A 26,317-nucleotide genomic window follows, 5' to 3' on the forward strand; every position below is an offset into this window, starting at 1 on the left:
CTGCAAAAGGAGGATCTACTAAATATGGATTTCATTTCTTTTTTGTGGTGCCCAAATTTATGCACCTGCCTAATTTTGTTTAAACAATTATAGCACACTTTCTGTAAATCCAATAAACTTCATTTCACTTCTCAAATATCACTGTGTGTGTCTCCTATATGATATATTTAACTGACATTTTTTATAGTAACAACCAACGATTTATACAGGAAAATCATGACGATTAACAAGGTTGCCCAAACTTTCGCATACCACTGTATATGGCTTCATAGACTGGAAACAGCAGGGGATTAAATGAAGAGTATATGGTCTTTTATTATTTTAACACATTTAGGGGCTTTGGTGACCTTTTAAAATAAGTCAGACAACCCCTTTAAAGGGAATGATAATAACAGAAAGACAATCCTGTTCATCTGTCTTATTAGGCAATATGGATGTTACATAAGGACCCTTACTGCTTAAAGGGGTTCTCCGGGCTTTTAATATTTGTGACCTATCCTCAGGATAGGTCATCAATATCAGATCGGTGGGGATCCGTCTCCTATCTCTCTTCCTGCTGCTGCTGCTGCTATGTCTATGGCAAAGAAGCAGTGAGCAGGAAGAGAGATGGTAGACAGCACATGCACACTGCGAATGCATACAGCTGATCGGCAGGGGTGCTGGGTGTCAGACCCCCGCCGATCTGATATTGATAACCAATCCTGAGGATAGGTCATCAATATTAAAAGCCAGGAGAACCCCTTTAAAATGCACCTCTACAACCCAAATCAGAGTGTCGCTAAGTAGTAGGGGGTTCGGTCCTAGTGAACTTGGCCGTGCATAAGGAGGACACCTATTTGGTTCAATGTACACTGTGACACAGTAAAGGGAGTTGTATGGGGAGGCAGGTATTTTCTCCCAGCGTGTGCTGCTTGACTGATTAGCTGTCAGGTGGGGTCAAACACCGGACTGGACTCATGTGCCGGTCCAGGTTTTGACAACACCTAGCTGCCTTTAAAAGACAGCTGGGTTCAGCAGAAATGATCTCTGTATTGAGATCTGAGGCTTGTGCTGGGCTTGGAGGTCTGAGACCAGTGTGAGGAGAAACAGGCCGCCTAAAGTCTGTTCATGGACTCTTTGAGGCAGAACTGCCAGCAGGGTGTGAACTAACACCAAAACCAAAAGGTGACTTTTTGTCTTGAATGTGACTTTTTGTTTATGAACTTGCCAAGAGTGTGAATGAACACTGAACTGTTTGATTTAAGAACTGGTTGGTGCCTCACATGAACACAACTTCCACAGCTATGAAAGGTGGTCACTAAGGGTATCAGAAGTCGGATCTGTGTCACAAAGTATCTAATGTGACTTTTTTATTTTTAAGAATAAATTCCCAAAAGTGAGTATTACCTGGTTATAATGCTTCTGATTTCCCTCACAGCCCCAATCAAAAGCCTGTAGTCTCCCAGTGTGGATAGCCTAAGCAATAGGGCACAAGTCATTATTCCAGTACAAATATCTTAGTTACACATATTTTAAACCATTTCACAAAAGAATGAGTTATTTTCAGTTATCTGTTCTTGTGTACCTCAGGATATAAGATGAAATCAAATGGCTTTCCATGTGTTTGTAGCAACTTCTGCCTGACTGGTGCCTCCAGAGCATATCTACAGTGGGGCACAATGTGTGAATAACTACAGTGGGGGCACAATGTGTGCATAACTACAGTGGGGGCACAATGTGGGCATATCTACAGTGGGGGCACATTGTGGGCATAGCTGATATGGGGCACAATGTGGGCATATCTACAGTGGGGGCACAATGTGGGCATATCTACAGTGGGGGCACAATGTGGGCATATCTACAGTGGGGGCACAATGTGGGCATATCTACAGTGGGGGCACAATGTGTGCATTTCTACAGTGGGGGCACAATGTGTGCATAACTACAGTGGGGGCACAATGTGGGCATATCTACAGTGGGGGCACAATGTGGGCATATCTACAGTGGGGGCACAATGTGGGCATATCTACAGTGGGGGCACAATGTGGGCATATCTACAGTGGGGGCACAATGTGTGCATAACTACAGTGGGGGCACAATGTGTGCATAACTACAGTGGGGGCACAATGTGGGCCTATCTACAGTGGGGACACAATATGGGCATATCTACAGTGGGGGCACATTGTGGGCATAGCTGATATGGGGCACAATGTGGGCATATCTACAGTGGGGGCACAATATGTGCATAACTACAGTGGGGGCACAATGTGGGCATATCTACAGTGGGGGCACATTATGGGCATAGCTGATATGGGGCACAATTTGTGCATAACTACAGTGGGGGCACAATGTGTGCATAACTACAGTGGGGGCACAATGTGGGCATAACTACAGTGGGGGCACAATGTGGGCATATCTACAGTGGGGCACAATGTGGGCATAGCTGATATGGGGCACAATGCGGGCATATCTACAGTGAAAGGGGCACAATGTGGGCATGACTACAATGTAAATATAATTCTGTGTGGGGGACTGGGCAGGATTGGGTGTGTATACATATGCACTTGGCATAGTAAGAGCTGTGGCTTAGTATTAACAAATTAGCAGCGACGCACTGCACTATGCTATTCTCCCTCTTTGTGATTTTCAAAAGTTGGCCAGTATAGCAATAACGTATTGTAATGCGGAAATGAAATGGAAATTTTTTTTATTTTTAAAAGCATTTTGTCACATTCTCCTAATACATAAAAAAAAATCTGTGTGTAGAACTGTACCTGTAACCAGTGTTTCATATTTTGTACAGAGGTTCCAGCAGGACAAAAGGAAGTGTACACATGGACACGAGTCTACAGGAGAGAAGTAAAGAAAAGTGAACCCTCAATGTGGCATGAGTCAAAGAGATCTATGCTTTGGCATAGGATATCGCAGGAAGTTAAAGGGGTATTCCTACAATAAAGATCAGATCTTAATAAAAAGCAGATTAAAAATTAATAACATATGTAACTGACTAATCAATTAGCCAAATGACAAAGTTCAGAAAATATCTTTGCCCAAAGTACCCCCAGACCCATCAATGAATTGCTCAGGTTGCCACTGGTTAGGAGCCTTGTATTTTGTGGGGGTGAGAATACACAGATGAGTTCATTTGGCAGGCATTGGGGCTTTGCACAGTTAGAATCCTGAAGCCACAGTTTTCACAAAGCTAGATACATGACATTAACAGGAGTGCACAGAGTTTATGGGTCGTGTCGTTTTTCACACTGCAAAGGGGGTTTTCATTAAACATGATCTGCAGGACAGAGGGAGTTGGAGCTCTAGGGGCCAGAAAAGATGAGCAGGAGGTGGAAAAAGGGAACCATACAGTAAGCAGGCTGTTAAAGCTGGCCAACGAGACAACTGTGTTCATATTCAACCGCCAGAATAATCTGATTCCTTGGTTTTGAGCACAGGCTGCTCTTACCATACACATGCAGTTTTGACTGACAATGGCTGAAATTTTTCAAGTGGCTGATCAGATTTTTTCAGACAGAAGTCTGCAATTGGCCATCGCAATAGTTATTCAAATGACGGTTGGCCAAAATGGTCAAAATTGTCTGTTTTTACCAACTTTAGTCTCATGGCCTGCCTAAGGCTATGCTCACATCATGTTTCTGAAGTCCATTTAGCAAGTATGCTAAGAAAGCTCCTGGCATATAAACTACCGGAAATGTGTTTATAGGGATATATTAGCCAGACAGAGGCCAAGAGAGTAGCCTTTTGGCTGCTGTCTGTCTGGTCATTATATATCAGTATATCATACAGAAGTCTGCACTATTCCATGCAACATTTTCCAGAAAAAATTAATAAATAAAATAATATATATATATATTTATTTAGGGACACAGGGAAGTTGCGTTACTGACACTGGACAGAGCAAATTAATGTTTAAGAGGGTGTTTTTCTCACCATATGAAATTGGCCATTAACTTATAACATGCTGGGTACCCAATTATATACCGAGGGATGCATCAGGAGCGAAATAGAAGTCATCGAGTTGAGTTGCTAGGAGCACCTGACACAGGTCTGAGAATAATTTCCCACTCCAGCGCTGCCATTCTTTGTTGTTTTTCCTGGAGTGGTGATGTGCTGTACGCCAACATAACCGATCAGAAGATCAAAAATGGGAGATTTGTCAGGTGAGTATCCAGAGGAAAAAAAACAGTCTGGTTTGAGAGCTGCACTTATACAAGCAGACAAACAACATGAGTTTGTGAGCGTTCACTTGTTTGATTTCCAGTGTGTGTTTGTATTAAGTGTGTGACTTTAGATAACGTGACTTAAGATTCAGGGACTTTAGGAGGGGACTACAGTAAATCTGATTCTTATCACTGCACTATATTGTATTTTTTTCTCTTTTCTTGCGTAATCCCCATTTAGTATGTGTTCCATTATTGACAGCGCAGTCCAGTGCACATCTTGTCTAATGTACGCAGTCCTAGAACAGCCGTTTGAGAGTGCATATCTTTGTTCAAAGTGTGAGCAATTTGCCCGTTTGGAATCGCACATCGAGTATCTAACCAGGCGAGTTTCAACACTGAGAAGCGTTGGCAATTTGGAAAAGCGTTTGCTGCTCACTGAGCAAGCACTCTATGGGGTAGATGTGGAGGGGGGTGGTAGTATGGAGGATCAGGAAAGTGAGGTAGCTAGCTGAATAACAGTTAGAAAGCAGGGTAGAGGGAAGAGTGCCAGGGAGGCTACCCTTGATCTGACACACCCCAACAAGTTTGCAAGGTTGGCAGATGAGGAGGATGTCAGTTCAGGGAGACCACTGCTGCAGCCGGACCCTTCCTCTGCCAGTCAGGGGAATGTCAGCTCCAGTAAGCAGGGGACCAGGAGAGCAGAGCAGTCCAGACAGGTGCTGGTAGTGGGTGACTCAATTATTAGGGGTACAGATAGGGCGATCTGTCACAAAGACCGGGATCATCGAAAAGGTGTATTGTCTTCCTGGCGCTCGAGTTCGACACTTTGCAGATCCGGTTGATAGATTACTGGGAGGGGCTGGAGAAGATCCAGCGGTCATGGTCCATATTGGTACCAATGACAAAGTTAGAGGTAGGTGGAGCGTCATTAAAAATTATTTTAGGGATTTAGGTCACAAGCTTAGGGCAAGGACCTCAAAGGTAGTGTTTTCCGAAATACTGCCTGTACCATGAGCCACACAAGAAAGGCAGCGGGAGATTAGGGAGGTTAACAAGTGGCCCGAGAACTGGTGTAGGAAGATGGGGTTTGGGTTCCAGGAGAACTGGGCCGACTTCTCTGTCGGCTACAGGTTCAATCGTAGGGATGGGCTGCACCTCAATGGGGAAGGGGCAGCTGTTTTGGGGGAGAAGATGGCTAGAAGGTTGGAGGAGTGTTTAAACTAGGGACTGGGGGGGAGGGTAATTACATTATAGGAGGGGAAGATCGTGCAGATAGAGACCGGGGGCAAGGTAATGGGACTGGGGGAGGAATGGATGGAGGGACTAGAACTTAAATGTATGTATACTAATGCCAGAAGCCTGACTAATAAAACTAATAATACTGGTGAACTGGAATTAGTAATGTCTAAAGAGGACTATGACAAAGTGGGAATAACTGAGACATGGCTGGATGATAGCTATGACTGGGCGGTTAACGTACAGGGTTATGGTCTGTTTAGAAAGGATAGTCAAAACCGGAGAGGGGGAGGGGTCTGCCTTTATGTAAAGTCCTGTCTAAAGCCCACACTCCGGGAAGCTATAAGTGAGGGACATGAACATGTGGAGTCACTGTGGGTAGAAATACATGGAGGAAAAAACAATAATAAAATACTAATAGGAGTTTATTATAAGTCTAATATACCAGAGTCCACAGAAAATCTACTTCTAAATGAAACAGACGAGGCGGCAGATCATAATGAGGTCGTTATTATGGGAGACTTCAACTACCCAGATATAGACTGGGAAACTGAAACCTGTACATCTCATAAAGGAAAAAGGTTCTTGGCAATAACCAAAGACAATTACCTTTCCCAACTGGTTCAGGACTCGACTAGAGGGACAGCCATACTGGACTTAGTATTAACCAATAGACCTGACAGAACATCATATGTGCAGGTTGGGGGACACCTGGGAAATAGTGACCATAAAGTAATAACCTTCCAATTGTCATTCAAATGAGTGGTTCTTCAGGGAAGAACAAAAATACCAAACTTCAAAAAAGCTAAATTTAGCCAACTAAGAGAGTCCAAAAGCCTAAGTAACTAGGTCAAAGTCCTCAAAAAGGGGGTATTTGCAGACAGCAATGAGGAGAAAGCAAAGCTACGTATAAAATATATATTTTTTGCCACTGTAGTCACTGAAGAAAATAAACTGCAGAATGTTAATGTAAATTCCCCATTAAAAATGCCCTGTGATCCAGGAAGAAGGACAGCGGCGTCTTAAAAGATTAAAATAAACAAATCGCCAGGACCAGATGGCATACACCACTGTATTCTAAGATAATTAAGTAGTGTCACAGCCAGACCCTTATTTCTGATATTTAAGGACTCTATAATGACAGAGAGTGTTCCACAGGATTGGCGCATAGCAAATGTGGTGCCAATATTCAAAAAGGGTCCAAAAACAGAGCCAGAGAAACTATAGGCCGCTAAGTTTAACATTTGTCGTGGGTAAACTGTTTGAAGGTTTCCTAAGAGATGCTATCTTGGAGTACCTCAATGACAATAAGCAAATAACACCATATCAGCATGGCTTCATGAGGGACTGGTCATGTCAAACTAATTTAATCAGTTTCTATGAGGAGGTAAGTATATCTGGACTTCTCCAAAGCATTTGATACTGTACCACATAAAAGGTTAGTATATAAAATGAGACTTCTTGGACTAGGGGACAATGTCTGTATGTGGGTAAGTAACTGGCTCAGTGATAGAAAACAGAGGGTGGTTATTAACAGTACACACTCAGATTGGGTCACTGTCACCAGTGGGGTACCTCAGGGGTCAGTATTGGACCCTATTCTCTTCAATATATTTATTAATGATTTTGTAGAAGGCTTGCACAGTAAAATATAAATGTTTGCAGATGACACTAAACTGTGTAAAGTAATTTACACGGAAGAGGACAGTATACTACTACAGAGGGATCTGGAAAGATTGGAAGCTTGGGCACAGAAGTGGCAGATGAGGTTTAACACTGACAAATGTAAGGTTATGCACATGGGAAGGAATAATGCAAGTCACCAGTACATACTAAATGGTAAAACACTCAGTAACACTGACATGGAAAAGGATCTAGGAATTTTAATAAACAGTAAACTAAGCTGCAAAAACCTGTGTCAGGCAGCTGCTGCCAAGGCCAATAAGATAATGGGTTGCATCAAAAGGGGCATAGATGCCCGTGATGAGAACATAGTTCTGCCACTTTACAAATCACTAGTCAGACTACACATGGAGTATTGTGTACAGCTCTGGACTCCTGTAAACAAGGCAGACATAGCAGAGCTGGAGACGGTCCAGAGGAGGGCAACTGAAGTAATAACTAGAATGGGTGGACTACAGTACCCTGAAAGATTATCAAAATTGGGGCTATTAACTTTAGAAAAAAAGACGACTGAGGGATCTAATAACTATGTATAAATATATCAGGGGTCAGTACAGAGATCTCTCCCATCATCTATTTATCCCACAGGACTGTGACTGTGACGAGGGGACATCCTCTGTGTCTGGAGGAAAGAAGGTTTGTACACAAACATAGAAAAGGATTCTTTACGGTAAGAGCAGTGAGACTATGGAACTCTCTGCCTGAGTTCTCTAAAAGAGTTCAAGAGGGGCTTGGATGAATTTCTGGAGTGTAATAATATTACAGGCTATAGCTACTAGAGATGGGTTGTTGAACCAGGGAGTTATTCTGATTTCCTGTTTGGAGTCGGAAAGGAATTTTTTCTCCTAAAGTGAGAAAAATTGGCTTCTACCTCATAGTTTTTTTTTTGCCTTCCTCTGGATCAACTTGCAGCATAACAGGCTGAACTGGATGGACAGATGTCTTTTTTCAGCCTTATAATCTATGTTACTATGAGTATTGTTGTTTTTGTTATTTAATAATTTCTTCCCCTTAGTCAATTGTTTCTAATTTTAGAAAACTCCTGCCTGCTTGAATTGGTGCAGATGCTGCTGTGATCACAGAACTGTATTAGCATGTTCTGTTTTCGTAAAATATTTAAAGGGGTATTCTGGTAAAGCTGTGACCCAACCAGAACCCACACCTATACATATAAACAGAGTTTCAATTTACCTTGCAATTGATTTGTCTACCTCCTGTGTGAGCCTGCAACACACTGAGAATATCAACGCACCTGATCTTCCCTCACAAAACTTCAAAGACTACAATTCCCACAATCCCTAGCTTTCCTGCTGTGAGCGTTGATGTTTATTGATTGGCTGCCTGATGTACAGTCCGGTCACGCCCCCTCTTCTCAGTAATCTCCAGCACCCTAACACGCCCTTTGTTTCACAAGACATTTAGCTAGAGAATTGATAGCAACACACTGAGCATGCTCGACCTAACAAAGGCTCAGAACTACAGGTCGATGCCGTGGTAATTCATGAGGAAACACAGTGGGTAGCAGAGGAAGAAAACTACTTTTATAACTACTGAACGGTAAATATGCGAAATTTACATTATAATTGGTAATTATTTATGATGAATTAGTCCAAAACATAAGTTATATTTATGGTTACCGGAATACCCATTTAAGTTATTGTGGCTCTCTATCTTCCCCTCTCTCTTTCATTCAGAGATTCGGTATGCAGGGGTTGTCCAGGATAAGAAAATCATGGCCACTTTCTTCCAAAAAACAGTGCAGCATCTGTGCACAGTATATGTGTGGTATTGATAATATGCTGCTGTGTTACAATGAGGGAGCAGTGTTGTATCCTCTAAATCAAAATCTGATTAATGCAGGTTAGACCAAGGAGTCCACTGAATAATGGGATCTTCACCCTATGCCCCCACCAAGTAGGGATGGACTTTCCCACATTGAATTCCCAGGAATAGTCTTGGATTAACCGTCCATGTAGCAGTAGCAAACATACTGTAGTCCAGTTACAGGCAGAGGTTGGCAACACGAGGTAAGCAGAAATACCAGGAGCAGGAGGGGAATAAAAGAGTCCAAAGCAAGCTTGGGTCCAAGCTGTAGAACCATGAATGTCAGCAATCCAAGAGCAACAAAAGTAACAAAGTCTTCAGCAAGCCAATTGCAAATCCAAAATTCAGCATCAATGAGGAATCAGGAAACATCTGGGCTCAAGAGAGACAGACTAGCACTAAACCTATAATCAAAGTCTACAGAGCTTTAAAACCTGCCTCACATGACATCATTTTCGGCGACATCGGCTTTGCTCTGGTGTGGGCAGGAGATATCTAGGAGCAATACAAATGGCGGGATGTGTAATACAGCCATGTTATTCTAATACTGGACAACTGTTAGACCTCATGCACACAGCAGACCCATCTGTACGGTGGTAAATGTCCTCTGTAGCTTTATATAAGTCAGAGAAATTTTCCCCTAGAAGCAAAGTCTCCATAATACAACATACAATGGAGCATGCCAATTTGTACAGAATCCCCAAAAAGCTTACCATGTTTAAGTTCTGTTCATTAAACCCGCACAAGAGGAAGAAGACATTGCCACATAGTTCATCCAATAGTAAATGATTGCAAAATTTTCTGGAAAGGAACCTAGTAAGCTTTGATTGTGGAATGAAGATCTTATCACCGAACAATGGCTAAAAGGAAAAGAAGAACAAACAAATATTATTTCGCTTAAACCTAACATGAGCAAAAATTCTGAATTGGTATATTTATGCAGAAATATTGTCAAAGCTCGAATTAATAGATGAATTCCAAGTGGTAATACTTTACTTGTAAATGGAACATAAATAAGACAAATGGTCTCAGGATTGTCTTTACAGCATTCAGATACATGAGGCTCCAAATACCACGGCACTATACTCTTTCAAAATTGTAAAACAAATGGAGAATATTTTTTTTTTAAATAACAAAAAAATTGAAATTAAACAAAAATTATTGTATTTTCAAGAATGCTGTACATGTACAGTAACTTCCCAGTTCTCAAAATATTTTCTCACATTTTACATAGCAAAAAGTATGTGACCCCCTTCTAGGGTACCTGCACAAGAGTGCAGATTTCAAAACAGAAAACCTGTGTGGTTTTTTGTACGAATTTCTGTGTTTCCACACCAGATTTGCACCAAAAACCGCATGAGTTACTTGCAGTATTAGGCTAGGTCTACACGACAACAATAAGTCGCACGACACATAGCGCACAACTACACTGCAACATTTGTCGCGCAAAATTTTGCCGCACCAATGTCGTGCGACAATTTTTATAATGATAGTCTATGGTATCGCACTGCGACATGCGGCGACTGCGACAGTCGCAGAAAAATCCATCTCAAATGTCGCAGTGCGACTCCATAGACTATTATTATAAAAATTGTCGCGTGAGATTGGTGCGACAAAACGTCGCGTGACAAATGTCGTCGTGTAGACCTAGCCTTAGGTACGGCTTTGATGCGGTTTTACCGCAAATATCAAATATTTGAAAAGGGTGAAATCGCACCAATAATCTCACACAGCAAATGACATGCTGCAGATTTCTAAATTTGCACATCAGGTCAATTTTTGCATGGAAGAAAAAAAACTTGCGTAATCCGCATCTTGTGCAAGGTACACTTAATTACTTTAAGTTGCATCCATTGTACACAGGTGTATATAATCAAGCACACAGCCATATAACCTCTATCTACAAACTGTAGTATGTGCCATACCGTGGAGCCCGGTGACTTGACATGTAGCACTGTCATAGAAATTAGATAACTGTTCATTAAGTCTTATCTCATGATTTCCGATCAACAACCTGTCTCCCATGGTATATACTCCGACACCGTATTGGCGAATTTAGTTTTTCAGGACAAAAAACCCACAGATTTTGATGCAGTTTATGAGCCATATGGGGTAGCACTGAGGAAACAATGTGGCTTAAAACTGGGACAGCAAATGACAGTTATTAAATTAAGTAAACACATGATTTTGTCAACACACAGCTGTTTGACCCACAAAACCACATGACCTTTAGGCCTCATGCACACGACCGTTTTTTCGGGTCCGCATCTGAGCTGCATTTTTTGCGGCTCGAGTGTGGACCCATTCACTTCAATGGGGCCACAAAAGATGCGGACAATGGGCCGCCCGTTTTGTTCTGCAAATTGAGGAAGGCATACGGACGCCTTCCATTTTTTGCGGATCCGCGGACCGCAAAAAACAGAACGGTCGTGTGCATGAGGCCTTACAAACATGGTTTTGCAGTTGAAACAGCTGTTTCCTGGTATAATTATGTGGCCACTTAAAGAGGACCTGTCCCCTCTCCTGCCACATCTGTTTTAGTGATTACTTGCATTCCTCATGTAATATCAATTCTGAAGCATATTCTTATGACTCTATGTTGTGCCGTTCCTTTATTATTCCCTCCAGACATTATGAATGAATTGCCAGCAGTCTGCAATAAACTCCCATCTGGGTGTTACCAGTTTGGGGGGGAAGGGGGTCCGTGCATAATATAACACTGGTAGCACTGATTGGATAGTGTCAGACTGTGCAGGGGCACACCAGCAATTGGTAACATCCAGCTGGACCTTTTTTGCAAACTGCTAGCAATTCATTCATAATCTTCTAGAAGGAGTAACGGGCGGTGGGGGAATTCCGTTATGGATTCAGTTAGCACGGGATACAACAGAATTCTATGATGGAATGCAAAATGGAAGCTTTTAAGAGGCATTCCATTATAATAGAAGTCTATGGTCAGCATAACGGATCCGTCTGGTTTCCGTTATTAAGGACTGAAAACAAAGTCCTGTCCTGCATCGGCGGGGGTCCGACACCCGGGACCCCCGCCGATCAGCTGTTTGAGAAGGCAGTGGCGCTCCAGCAGCGCCGCGGCCTTCTCACTGTTTACCATTGGCCCAGTGACGTCACGACTTGTATCCACTGGCCTGGGCACGGCTAAGCTCTGTTCACTTGAATGGAGCTTAGCCCCGCCCAGGCTAGTTGATACTAGTCGTGACGTCAGTGGGCCTGCGGTAAACAGTGAGAAGGCCGCGGCACTACTGCCAGCGCCGCCGCCTTCTCAAACAGCTGATCGGCGGGGGTCCCGGGTGTCGGACCCCCACCGGTCAGATGCTGATGATCTATCCAGAGGATAGATCATCAGTTAAAACAAAGTGCAGAACCCCTTTAATAGTCTGAATGATGTTCTGTTCAGCTACGTATATATCATTTTTGCACTAGGATGACAGCAAATGTTGGTCTCACATGTTAAGGCCTCATGCACACGGACGTTTTTTTTCACGGTCCGCAAAAACGGGGTCCGTAGGTCCGTGATCTGTGACCCTTTTTTCATCCGCGGGTCTTCCTTGATTTTTGGAGGATCCACGGACATGAAAAAAAAGTCGTTTTGGTGTCCGCCTGGCCGTGCGGAGCCAAACGGATCCGTCCTGAATTACAATGCATGTCAATGGGGACGGATCCGTTTGACGTTGACACAATATGGTGCCATTTCAAACGGATCCGTCCCCATTGACTTTCAATGTAAAGTCTGGAGTCCCTTTTATACCTATCGGATCGGAGTTTTCTCCAATCCGATGGTATATTTTAACTTGAAGCGTCCCCATCACCATGGGAACGCCTCTATGTTAGAATATACTGTCGGATATGAGTTAGATCGTGAAACCTCATTTCCGACAGTATATTCTAACACAGAGGCGTTCCCATGGTGATGGGGACGCTTCTAGTTAGAATATACTACAAACTGTGTACATGACTGCCCCCTGCTGCCTAGCAGCATCCGATCTCTTACAGGGGGCCGTGATCAGCACAATTAACCCCTCAGGTGCCGCACCTGAAGGGGTTAATTGTACTATCATATCCCCCTGTAAGAGATCAGGGCTGCCAGGCAGCAGGGGGCAGACCCTCCCCCCCTCCCCAGTTTGAATATCATTGGTGGCACAGTGTGCCCCCCCCTTCCTCCCTCTATTGTAATAAATCATTGGTGGCACAGTGTGCGCCCCCCCCTTCCTCCCTCAATTGTAATAAATCGTTGGTGGCACAGTGTGTGCCCCCCCCCTTCCTCCCTCTATTGTAATAAATCGTTGGTGGCACAGTGTGCGCCCCCCATCGGCCCCCCCTCCCTCTATAGCATTAACAACATTGGTGGACAGTGTGCGGCCTCCCATCTCCCCCCCCCCCCCCGATCATTGGTGGCAGCGGGTTACTAGCAATAGTACAATAGTAAAAGATTCATACTTACCTGCGAGCTGCGATGTCTGTGTCCGGCCGGGAGCTCCTCCTACTGGTAAGTGACAGATCATTTAGCAATGCACCGCACAGACCTGTCACTTACCAGTAGGTGGAGCTCCCGGCCGGTCACGAACATCGCAGCAGCCAGCAGCAGGTAAGTATGAATCTTCTACTATTGTACTATTGCTAAGTAACCATGGCAACCAGGACTGTAGTAGCGTCCTGGTTGCCATGGTTACCGATCGGAGCCCCAGCGATTAAACTGGGACTACGATCGGAACTCCGCTGCCACCAATGATGGGGGGGGGGGGGATAGGAGGCCGCACACTGGCCACCAATGTTGTTAATGCTATAGAGGGAGGGGGGGCCGATGGGGGGCGCACACTGTGCCACCAACGAATTATTACAATAGAGGGAGGGAGGGGGGGGGCGCACACTGTGCCACCAACTAATTATTACAATAGAGGGAGGGAGGGGGGGGCGCACACTGTGCCACCAACGAATTATTACAATAGAGGGGGGGGGGGCCGCACTGGCCACCAATAATATTCAAACTGGGGAGGGGGGGAGGGTCTGCCCCCTGCTGCCTGGCAGCCCTGATCTCTTACAGGGGAATATGATAGTACAATTAACCCCTTCAGGTGCCGCACCTGAAGGGGTTAATTGTGCTGATCACGGCCCCCTGTAAGAGATCGGGTGCTGCCAGGCAGCAGGGGGCAGTCTTGTACAAAGTTTGTAGTGTATTCTAACTAGAAGCGTCCCCATCACCATGGGAACGCTTCTGTGTTAGAATATACTGTCGGATCTGAGTTTTCACGAAGTGAAAACTTAGATCTGAAAAAGCTTTTATGCAGACGGATCTTTGGATCCGTCTGTATGAAAGTAACCTACGGCCACGGATCACGGACACGGATGCCAATCTTGTGTGCATCCGTGTTTTTTCACGGACCCATTGACTTGAATGGGTCCGTGAACCGTTGGCCGTGAAAAAAATAGGACAGGTCCTATTTTTTTCACGGCCAGGAAACACGGATCACGGATGCGGCTGCAAAACGGTGCATTTTCCGATTTTTCCACGGACCTATTGAAAGTCAATGGGTCCGCGAAAAAAAACGGAAAACGGCACAACGGCCACGGGTGCACACAACGGTCGTGTGCATGAGGCCTAATCCAGTAATAAAAAAAATCTAAAAAAAAAACACCACCATACTGTACCTTAACTAAAAAAGTTGGTAAGCATCTGGCAGCTGCAGCAGGACCAATGGGATATTTAACAGTAGCCACAGGAGCAAGAGCGAAAAATAATTTAATTTTATTTGCCAGTTCTGGAATGGTAGAAAATGCAATGAATCCTGTAATGACAGAATAAAAGGATCTGCACTGAAAGACTGTCATGATGACAAAAACATTAGTTCCCTAAAAGAGCATAAGATTATAAAATCATGGATACCTTCTTCCAGGAACAGCCTCTCTTACCTATGTGTCATGTCTTGCATTGCAGCTTAGCCCTATTCATGTAAGGCCTCTTGCACACGACCATATGCGTATGGCTTTTTCAGTATTTTGTGGTCTGCAAAAAAACGGATCCGCAAAAAATACGAATGACAGCTGGCCCCTGATAGAACAGTCCTATCCTTGTCCGTTATGCGGACAATAATAGGACATGTTCTATCTTTGAACGGAACGGAAAAACTGAAGGAATACGGAGTACCTTCCTTTTTTTTGCGTATCCATTGAAATGAATGGTTCCGTATACAGAACGCAAAAAACGAAACGGAAAAAGAGGCCTAAGGCTGGGTTCACACTTGAGGATAGATCATCAATAAGAACAAATTGGACAACCCATTTAATACTTGTATCTATCAATAAAGATTTTTTTAGTTTCTTTTATAGTATGGGCTGTAACAACTCCTTCTGCTACAAGTCTGCATATCACATCAGTACAGGCTATAAGCACAGAAGAGCAGAGAAGGAGCTCGCATAGCATGTCGCTCCTTCTACCTCTGCCCACTCTGTTAAAGGGGTTGTGCCACGGCATCTGAATACTTTTGTAACTGCATGTAATTAAAAATGTTGTATAGCCACTTATTAAAAAAAAAGAGATCTTTATAATGCCATCGGCTGTTCGTTCTTTTAATTATTTCTCTCTCTACATCGCAGAGGTGGTCACACATGCTCAGTTCCATAATTCAACTGCCACTAGCCACTTATACTGTTGGAAGCTGTGACAGTTACAGGGAGAGAGCTGCAACAGAAAGGACATGCCCCCTACAGAAGGGGTACGCACCCTGAGCTGCCAGCTTGAAATAAATTTAGCATAGCAATTAGAACAATGAATGGGAGATCTCTGGATCCATGTGAGGTAGAAGGCTAGCTTTGTTGGATGTTGGCCTGTACTATATTATGTCTGATTTTCATTTATTACAGCAATCATGGAATAACCCCTTTATAGTAGCGGAGGCCCTAAGTATTCGCCCACACTGTAACAGAAATAGTGAGCAAAATCAGAGGCAGATTATAAAGTGTGGCAGATCTGGGGCTCTTATATGAAAGTAAGATTATCCTACATTGTAATTGTTATTTTACAGGATAATCAGTCTTCGGTCTTTCAAAATAAGTATCAAAAATTCTTACCTATAGTAGTGCCCTGTGAATGACCAATGTAATATAATTGCTTCAGGCCCGTTTTTTGCAAAATAAAATCTATCACTGCAGGAAGATCTTTCTTTGCCATCTCATCATAACTGGAAAGCAGAAAAATGATGAGGGTAAATTTGAATGTTAATTATTAATAAAATATAATAAAACACACAGGACAAGAGAAAAATAAACTAGGGTATTATTACATGTATTGGGATATTTTTATTAAAATAGTTCTCCAGGAAAACAAATTGAAACTCTCTTTCAGATTTGTACCTATCACACTGGCTGACTTGTTACATGTGCGCTTGGCAGCTGAACGCATCTGTGTTGGTCTCATGTTCATATGTGCCAGCATTTTTGAGAAAAATTATGTTTTAGTACATGCAAATGAGCCTCTAAGAGCAACGGGGGTGTTGCCGTTACATCTAAAGGCTCTGCTCTCTCTGCAATTGCCGCGTTATCTGCCCTTTGGTACTTCAAACAATTCTTTCTATAAATCATATTTCAATTTGGAACTGAGAATCAGCTACTTTAAGACTACAATATACAAACAAAAATTTGTAGCCATGGGGGCGTGGCATAGCGCTGGAAGGAGCAAGATGTGTGTGGTGCGAGCTTCTGCCTACCGAGTAATCAGCCTGGAGCGGTGTCTTAACGCAGTCCCCGGCCTCCATCTCCTTCTCCCCGACAAAGTGATCCACAGGGCACCCAACTTACTGGGTTTGAGCTCGGATACCTCTACCATACTGGGGGATCTTCTCTGCTCGGTGCGCTGCCGACATCTTCATCCTTTCCTAATTAATTTGGTCCACTGGAAGGCCCCTGTGACTGCTGCGCTGAGCGCCGAGGGTGAACCTACTCCATACTGGCTGTACTGCACAGGACATTTTGGCGGTTGCCATTTTTCAACTGGAGACAATAGCCAGCCTGGTTATGGCGGTTACCCCACGTTGGTGCCACATTATTCCGATTGTGACATATGCACTTGGCAAGAGCCCTGCTGTGATTTTTCTCTGGACTACCTCACTTGGCAGTCTAAGGCATTCACCCACTTATCAACAGAGTGGACTCTGATCTGTTTTTCTTTACTGCACATCAATATACACAAAGCTGCATTGTGGGTCTTCGGCCCAATTTTTCAGGAGTGTACATTTTTATCACCCGCTTATATGTAACTACTCTGACTTTTGGGAGGATTGGTGCCCTTGATAATCACCTTCCCTGCATAGTTACCTGGTATACACTCTACCTCCCCCTAGAATACCGAAAATATCCTCATTATGGTAAGTTGGGAAACCTAAAGGAACTGGTTCAGCGGCTAACAAGAAAACGCAGTCAGAAATGGGGAAATTCCTCCGTAAGAAACTCCCCAGCCCTAAAGCTCCTCCTCAACATTCTGTTTCTGGACTTGCAGAGAACCCTGAGGTATCTGAACATGACAGTTCAAGTCCAGAGGATGTGCGGGAAGAGGACTCAACTTCATCTCAACTTCCTTTCTGCAGGAACTATTTGACATAAAGACAGACATCTGTGAGATTGGAGGCCGGGTGGAGCAACTTGAGGAGACTCAAGCTTCTCTTGTTTCTTTTGGAGAATCTACTGCCTCGGCCATACACCATTGTCAGTCTCACTTCAATAGTCTTGCATCTTATATCAAAGGCCAAGACAACAGGGGCAGGTGCAATAATCTGAGACTGAAACGGGTCCCGGAATCAGTCCCCCCCCCATCCTCTATTATGGAAGTCACATATGACATCCTGAAGTCCCTCTTGCCATTTTTTTCCCCTTAGGCTCTGTAAGCAATTCCTGACATATTTTTGGAGGTTCTCCCATCACAGAATCTCTTATTCTACCTTGATCAGGCACAAACGGGATGCAGGGATTGGTTTTCCAGACTTAATGTCATTGTATAAGGCTGTTCAGATGTCCTGTGTCCTCGATTGGCATAAATGCTCCCACATCTAACTATATGTACCCATAGAAGAGGAAGTGGCACAATTTTCCCTCACTCTCCTAGTACAAATGCAAGTTCCTTCTCCACAGGGTGTCACCACCAGACATCTGAGAAGCTCTGACAGACGTCCTTCAGAACCTCCTCCTTGAGGTTCCTTTTGTTTTGCTTTCATTTTCTCATCTCGTTAGCCTCTCTCAGCTGTCATGTAGTTGCACTGATTGCATCCCTTTAAATCCCTTCCCATACTGCATCACTTTGCGGTTTATACAACTTCCTGGAGTGTATGCATGCTGGATGCTACTACTGAGTCTTCTACAGATAAGTTTTGTTCATTCATTTGTATTTTCCTGTTTGCTGGATCTCAGGTGACCCTGACTCCCTCCATCTCAAGTATAGGGAGCCGGTGGTCGTGTCCCCTCACTATTATAGGGTGTTCAGGTGTTATACAGTCGAGGTACGAGGATATGCGATCTTCTACCATTGAGAATTTTGCATAGGCTGAGCAGTTAGGGAGAGAGTCAGGTCTGTTGCAGGGCTCCCCCTTTTGTTCCGTAGTTTTGGATCCAGTCAGTCGGATCTTCCTTTTGTGTCTTCTTGTTTGCTGTACACCTTCCTTGACACAGGGCCTCAATGTCTTAACTAAAGGCCCTCTGTACTCCTGGAAGGCTACCACTCAGAAACCCTCTGTATGGCCACTCCCATCCCCGCTTGTGAGCACTGGGGACCTTTTAGGGCTAAGTGACCCATAGTCTTCGATATGGCTTCCACTCCAATGTTATGAACTTCTTACTTTATTTCACTTGAAAGGGTTAACTTGCATTGACGTATACTGTTTAATACTGTGTAACTACATTTTACATGTATGTTGTGATATATATTTTGTTTATTTGCACTGTGTTTGAATGGAACTGTGGAAAGTGTTAATGAACACTGAGAGACCTTTGGGACTTTGAACGAGAAGCTGGTAATTTTCCACAGCTAACATAGGGTTTAAAGAAGAACATGTTTTGGAGGGAAAAAGCCAGACTTATTTACCTCCAAAACCAGAGAGTCTGATCTTTTGAAATGTCTGTTATATCTATGTTGTTATGTCCGGAAACTTGTTTTTGTCTGGAAAAACTGCTGTGTCATTATTATTGAGTATCATTGAAGCTCTAATGTAAGTCAATGAAAGATGGTAGTTGTGACATTGTAACTGTTTGTGCTGAGTTTCTTCACTCCACCCCTCCCACTAGAAGGTTCTAGTTCAACCAGAAATTGTATTTAAGGAGAGCAGTCAGAGCCCCTAGTGTTCTGCAGTTAGGGAATAGTGCATGGAGGGGGAGACTCTGCCAGACTGCTGAGTGAACAGAAGAAGATGTTGAGACTAGTATGCTCTGCCACAGACCCTGGGCCTACAGCCTTTGTCCAGAGTACCAGACAGAGAGAGAGAGGGATGACTAGCTCTGGCCTTTTCTCAGCATTAAAGCCTTCTTCTGCCAGGAAGTCGACTGGAGAAGCCAGTCCTATGCCTTGCCTGTTTTGTTTTACACCTGAATTCCTCCAGTATAAAAGCATACTTGTTTACTGCAGACCCTGACTGACTGTCTGGACTTATTACTTACTTAAAGAATAACTTTCATATTTTTTTATTTTTTTGCTAAAGTGTAGGGCAAGTGATAGATAACAATTTTGCAGTAGACTTTATTTAGCCAAAATGTTTATTTTTGGTAGAAAACTGGGGCTGAAATGGCCCTTAGCAGCACTCTTCAAATGAGCATTACTAAGTGTAACGCACCTAGTTGATCAGTTAGGATCTCAACTGCGGAAGCAATGGACATCCACTATTATCCCACCGCCCTTGTTTTTGGCTGTGGGATTCGCGGTTACTCAGTATGTACCCCAGGCGTCTCTCTCAGTCTTGGGCGGAGAGTTTGGGGTAACAAAATCATTTACCGCTATCCATCTAATTAGTTACTGCTGGAAAGGAAGGTCCCCCAGTATTACAGGAGTCACAAGTTAGTATAAGCTTGTGCACAGTTCAGAGTTAGTATATAGTATGCCCTCAGTTTAGTCTATAGTATGCCATAGGTTCAGGGTTAGTATATAGCATGTCCTCAGTTTTAGTATATAATATGCAGTAGGTTCAGAGTTAGTATAACATGTCCTCAGTTTAGTATATAATATGCAGTAGGTTCAGAGTTTGTGTAGCATGTCCTGAGTTCAGAGTTGGTTTGGAAATATCGCCTCACACCAGCAGGAACCACCCCACTCTGAGTTCCAGGACCTTAATCAGAGCAGGTAACAGGCATATACTTGCGGTTAGTTGGTCCTGGCTAGGAAGCCAGCAGTGGGGAAGCCAGTGGCAAGAAGGTAGGCAGTCCTTCACAATGTTGTTAGGGATCCAGGTCTGGATATGTGGACAGAGTCCTCAGATGCAATGGAGCTAGCAGGGTGCGCACTCCATTAGTGGAACACCCTGCTTAGCACCTGTCTTCTATTTAAGGCCCGGAGGTAAGTGGGCGGAGTCACAGGGAGCCACTGCGATCCAGGCTGTACTGTTACACTAAGGGCCATCCGTCGACTATTAGAAAAGGGGAGACGGGCTGTGCAGACGCTGTGCTTCTGCCTCCAGTACTTCCCTGGGAGACAGAAGGCTGGGCACAGGAGTCTTAGAAGTTAAAATTACATTTATAATCCCCCTTTCTATGCAATCTAATGCTCCATTACATTCACTGACCTGCGATCCCTGTGATAATAATTCATGAATTATTATCACTGGGATTGCAGGTCATGAATGTAACGGAGCATTAGATTGCATAGAAAGGGGGAATATAAATGTAATTTTAACTCCAAAGACTCCTGTGCCCAGCCTTCTGTCTCCCAGGGAAGCACGGGAGGCAGAAGCACAGCGTCTGCACAGCCCGTCTCCCCTTTTCTAATAGGAGACAAATGGCCCTTAGCAATGCTCCTTTGAAGAGTGCTGCTAAGGGCCATTTCAGCCCCAGTTTTCTACCAAAAATAAACATTTTGGCTAAATAAAGTCTATTGCAAAATTGTTACCTATCACTTGCCCTACACTTTAGCAAAAAAATAAAAAAATATGACAGTTATCCTTTAAACAGCAACACGTGGTGACAGCTCAACGATGTCCGGGGAACCCAGCATAGCATTAAGTACCCCAAACCTGGACATTGCAATCTGGCGTCACGAACAGGATCCGATCCATCACCAGCAGAGCAAGTCATCGTGGATCCAGCCCCAGTGGATCATAACAGCCAGTGGCGACTACTCAGTCTGCATCTGAGGTGTACCAGCCCCAGGAAAGCATCTGCAACTGTAATTGTTCCCCTTGTGGGATCTGTTGCAAGCAAGTGACTGTGCTAGTGAGACTGCATCCTGCATTACTAGCTGGAGACCGGGTTAATGCCTCATTGTGCAACTATACGTTGCTGCCCTCAGGGAGGTTAAGTCATGGCCTAGTTCTGAGAAGCGTACTGTTGACCAAATTTTAGACAGACTTGCCAGCTAGTTTGACAGGCGCACTTTGTCAGAGTTACAAATGCATTTCTTTCGCCGTAAACAAAAGATGGGTGAAAACCTGCGAGATTTTGCTCTAAGTCTACAGGAAGCCCTGCGTGCCATCCAGTACATAGGTCCACATGCGTTACTTGACCCAGACCACACTCTGAAAGACCAGTTTGTAGAGGGTGCCAGACTAGATGCTGTGAAAACCCAGCTAAAAGTTATTTCATTACAGCACCCTGATATGCTATTCCTTAATGGAGAGCAGTCAGAGCCCCTACTGTTCTGCAGTTAGGGACCAGTGCTTGGAGTGTCCAGAAGAAGACACTGACACAAGGATACTCTGCAACAGACCCTGGGCCTCCAGCCTTTGGCCAGGGTACCAGCCTTCTGAAGAGAGAGACCGCTAGCTAAGGCCTTTCCTCAGCATCAAACCCTTCTTCTGCCAGGGAGGAGACTGGAGAAGCCAGTCCTATGCCTCACTTGTATTGTTTTTCACCTGAATTCCTCCAGTGAAGAAGCACGCTGGTTTACTGCAGACCCTGACTCCTGGATCTGCAGTAGGAAGCTGTCTTACATTTAGAACTGGCGCTGGATGCACCAAAGTTATGGAGAGGCCTGCACCTCTTCATAACTTCAGCGGATCCACCGCCAGCTATAGGGCTTTATTCAGACCGGCGTCTAAAATAATATTCCTATAATAAAGGTGCTGGACATATTTATTGTACTAGCAAGTGACTATAATAATGCTAGCCCATACACTATACTGGTCTGAACTGTGAATGCTGCCATACCGATATGTGCTAAATACCAATAAACTGCATGCTCCTCTTGAAATGGCTAATTCCGATGTACATACATAAATACAATAGAAAGACTATGCATGGATAAAGGAGCTCACAGTCTAATACAAGAGCTGTGTCACCGGTCACCCCAACGCACACTTCACGTCAGCTTCTCTGCATCCTCTCCACTTTGATTGACAGGGCCAGGCGCGATCACATTTACACTGCCTGGCCCTTTCAATCAGAGTGTGAAGGGCGCAACAGTTGCAGAGAGAGCAGAGCCTCTAGGTATGATGCCCCCGTTGCTTCTAGAGGCTCATTTGCATGTATTAACACATCATTTTTCTCAGCAATGCAGACACATATGAACATGGGACCAACACAGATGTATTCAGATGCCAAGCGACCATGTAACAGGTCAGCCAGTTTCATAGGTACAAATCTGCTGAAAGAGGGCCTTGAAGGTCAGCTATGAATTTAAGATTGCTGGAGATCTGAGATCCTGATCTGAAATAATGGGTCTTTGAATGGGGCTATATTGTAGTACCAGGCACGGCCACAAGTATGGACGCACTGCTGGATCTGGCTAAAGGTTAAAGGGGCTGCAGCGCTTTCTACAGCCCTGCATCCAGCTCATTGGTGGGGGGCTTGGGGTTCAGACTTCACTGATCACACAATGATTGCCTATCCTGAGAATATACCACATATGTGTTTTTTTGAGATACAATGTACAGACTGATTTACCAGAGATTAATCAAAATAAATCTTTCAGAACCGCCATACTGTACCTAAAAACCCAGAATTCGCTGTCTGTAGGGGACAGAGTCTTGTGCCTCCGAGACCAGGTATTACCCCGACTGTTTCCCATCCACACGTCATAACCTGCATCTGCCAGGATGAAGCCCAGACTATTGTATTCAAAGTTTGTGACCCAGTTGCTGGCATCCGAAAGCAGGCCATGCTGTAGGAATACCACTGGTTTAGTTCCTAAAGTATTAAAAAGAATAGAAGGTGCATAAGTTAAATAACACATAATTACTATTTATTCTCTATATCACTCAGGACAAGTATACATGCAGAGCTATAGCTCGGCATTTCTTCACCCCGAGGAAAACATTCACTCTTGCAACCCCCCATTTATATACGCAGATACACTCATGAACACACCTGTAGAAGTTAACAAAATGTACCCCCCCTTATAAAATGTAACATACATACTGCTATGGCACGCACATACACGGTACCACTATACACACACACATTTGTAATACAGCTATACTGCAAACTAATCTAGCACTGCTACATGATGAACACATACATACAGTGGATATAAAAAGTCTACACACCCCTGTTAAAATGTCAGGTTTCTGTGATGTAAAAAATTAGACAAAGATGAATCATTTCAGAACTTTTTCCACCTTTAATGTGACCTATAAACTGTACCACTCAATTGAAAAACAAACTGAAATCTTTTAGGTGGAAGAAAAAATATAAAAATAAAATAATGTGGTTGCATAAGTGTGCACACCCTTAAACTAATACTTTGTTGAAGCACCTTTTGATTTTATTACAGCACTTTTTGGGTATGAGTCTATCAGCATGGCACATTTTGACTTGGCAAGATTTGCCCACTCTTCTTTGCAAAAACACTCCAAATCTGTCAGATTGCGAGGGCATCTCCTGTGCACAGCCCTCTTCAGATCACCGCTCAGATTCAGGTCTGGGCTCTGGCTGGGCCATTCAAAAACTTTAATCTTCTTCTGGTGAAGCCATTCCTTTGTTGATTTGGATGTATGCTTTGGGTCGTTGTCATGCTGAAATATGAAGTTCCTCTTCATGTTCAGCTTTCTAGCAGAAGCCTGAAGGTTTTGTGCCAATATTGACTGGTATTTGGACCTGTTCATAATTCCCTCTAGCTTAACTAAGGCCCCAGTTCCAACTGAAGAAAAACAGCCTAAAAGCATGATGCTGCCACCACCATGCTTCACTGTGGGTATGGTGTTCTTTTGGTGATGTGCAGTGTTATTTTTGCGCCAAACATATCTTTTGGAATTATGGCCAAAAAGTTCAACCTTGGTTTTTTATCAGACCATAACACCTTTTCCCACATGCTTTTGGGAGACTTCAGATGTGTTTTTGCAAAATGCAGCCTGGCTTGGATGATTTCTTCGTAAGAAAAGGCTTTCGTCTTGTCACTCTACCCCATAGCCCAGACATATGAAGAATACAGGAGATTGTTGTCACATGTACCACACAGCCAGTACTTGCCAGATATTCCTGCAGCTTAATGTTGCTGTAGGCCTCTTGCTGATTTTACAAGTGCTGACTTTTATAAGTGCATTGGAGATATTCAGGAGACTAACTTAGACTAACTTATAGATCTTCCACTGTAGCAGAACTTCAGCGGTGTTTCTGGTGGATACTCAGATACTGTGTTTCAAAACAGCAGAACTTCAGTGGTGTTTCTGGTGGATACTCAGACACTGTGTTTCAAAACAGGTAAGGAATTTGTTAGGTTATCACTATTGTCGGATTGCAAATGAGCATAGGTGATTAAGATGGTAAATTTGTTGTTGGGGGAGTAGCTTTTGTGGGAGTGTGTGTATATATAGCCACATAGTATTAGCTTGCTGATTTTCCAAGTGCTGCTTTTTATACGTGCATTGGAGATATTCAGGAGATAATCTGGAGGTGGATACAATCTAAACAAGTAAGATTGTTTGTTTATAATCTTCCCCCTCTTTAAAATAGCGTTTTTAGACAACAAAAAGAGAAGGCGCTCATAGGGTAAATATGTAAAGTGCTGTTTTCCCTCACCTAGGGGAGGTAGTATGCTCACCTGTCAGAGTTGCACCTAATTGGGTGCAACTACAATGAGGGATGAACAATAGTGGGGATTGGTTGGTGCCGTCGGTCTTGTCCAATCACCCTTCGGTTGGGGCCAAACCGCTAATCGGGTGAGTATGAGAGCTGTAGATTTGCAGGACCAAGGAAGTCCAAAAAGAACGGACAAAATACAGGGCGCAGAACCACAACCAATCGTCAGAAAGATTTCAATTTAATCCAAGACAACGCGTTTTCGGGTACATGACCCCTTTATCAAGTCTACAAAAAAATAATATCAAAATCACAAAGAAACGTCTATAAAAATAAAAATAGAGAATATATCCAAAGTTGAACCTAATTGCATAGGAGTATATATACACTCACATAAAGAATTATTAGGAACACCATACTAATACGGTGTTGGACCCCCTTTTGCCTTCAGAACTGCCTTAATTCTACGTGGCATTGATTCCACAAGGTGCTGATAACATTCTTTAGAAATGTTGGCCCATATTGATAGGATAGCATCTTGCAGTTGATGGAGATTTGAGGGATGCACATCCAGGGCACGAAGCTCCCGTTCCACCACATCCCAAAGATGCTCTATTGGGTTGAGATCTGGTGACTATGGGGGCCATTTTAGTACAGTGAACTCATTGTCATGTTCAAGAAACCAATTTGAAATGATTTGAGCTTTGTGACATGGTGCATTATCCTGCTGGAAGTAGCCATCAGAGGATGGATACATGTTCTCATTCTGTTTACGCCAAATTCGGACTCTACCATTTGAATGTCTCAACAGAAATCGAGACTCATCAGACCAGGCAACATTTTTCCAGTCTTCAACAGTCCAATTTTGGTGAGCTTGTGCAAATTGTAGCCTCTTTTTCCTATTTGTAGTGGAGATGAGTGGTACCCGGTGGGGTCTTCTGCTGTTGTAGCCATCTGCCTCAAGGTTGTGCGTGTTGTGGCTTCACAAATGCTTTGCTGCATACCTCGGTTGTAACGAGTGGTTATTTCAGTCAATGTTGCTCTTCTGTCAGCTTGAATCAGTCGGCCCATTCTCCTCTGACCTCTAGCATCCACAAGGCATTTTTGCCCACAGGACTGCCGCATACTGGATGTTTTTCCCTTTTCACACCATTGTTTGTAAACCCTAGAAATGGTTGTGCGTGAAAATCCCAGTAACTGAGCAGATTGTGAAATACTCAGACCGGCCCGTCTGGCACCAACAACCATGCCACACTCAAAATTGC

At 43.7% G+C, this 26,317-nt stretch overlaps 1 protein-coding gene across 1 annotated transcript in view; it reads right to left on the reverse strand.

Annotated features, from left to right (window-relative positions):
• Positions 1-26,317, reverse strand: part of LOC121005183 (lysosomal acid lipase/cholesteryl ester hydrolase-like) — a 60,328-nt gene that overhangs the window by 8,828 nt on the left and 25,183 nt on the right. The window contains exons 4-9 of the mRNA XM_040437764.1: positions 23,024-23,222; positions 15,984-16,093; positions 14,565-14,701; positions 9,614-9,760; positions 2,754-2,825; positions 1,387-1,455 (exon numbers count right to left, since the gene is read on the reverse strand). Of these exons, the coding sequence (XP_040293698.1) occupies positions 1,387-1,455; positions 2,754-2,825; positions 9,614-9,760; positions 14,565-14,701; positions 15,984-16,093; positions 23,024-23,222 (734 nt within the window). The remainder of the gene's footprint in view (positions 1-1,386; positions 1,456-2,753; positions 2,826-9,613; positions 9,761-14,564; positions 14,702-15,983; positions 16,094-23,023; positions 23,223-26,317) is intronic.

This window comes from Bufo bufo, chromosome 6, assembly GCF_905171765.1.
Source record: "Bufo bufo chromosome 6, aBufBuf1.1, whole genome shotgun sequence".
Lineage (NCBI taxonomy): Eukaryota > Metazoa > Chordata > Amphibia > Anura > Bufonidae > Bufo > Bufo bufo.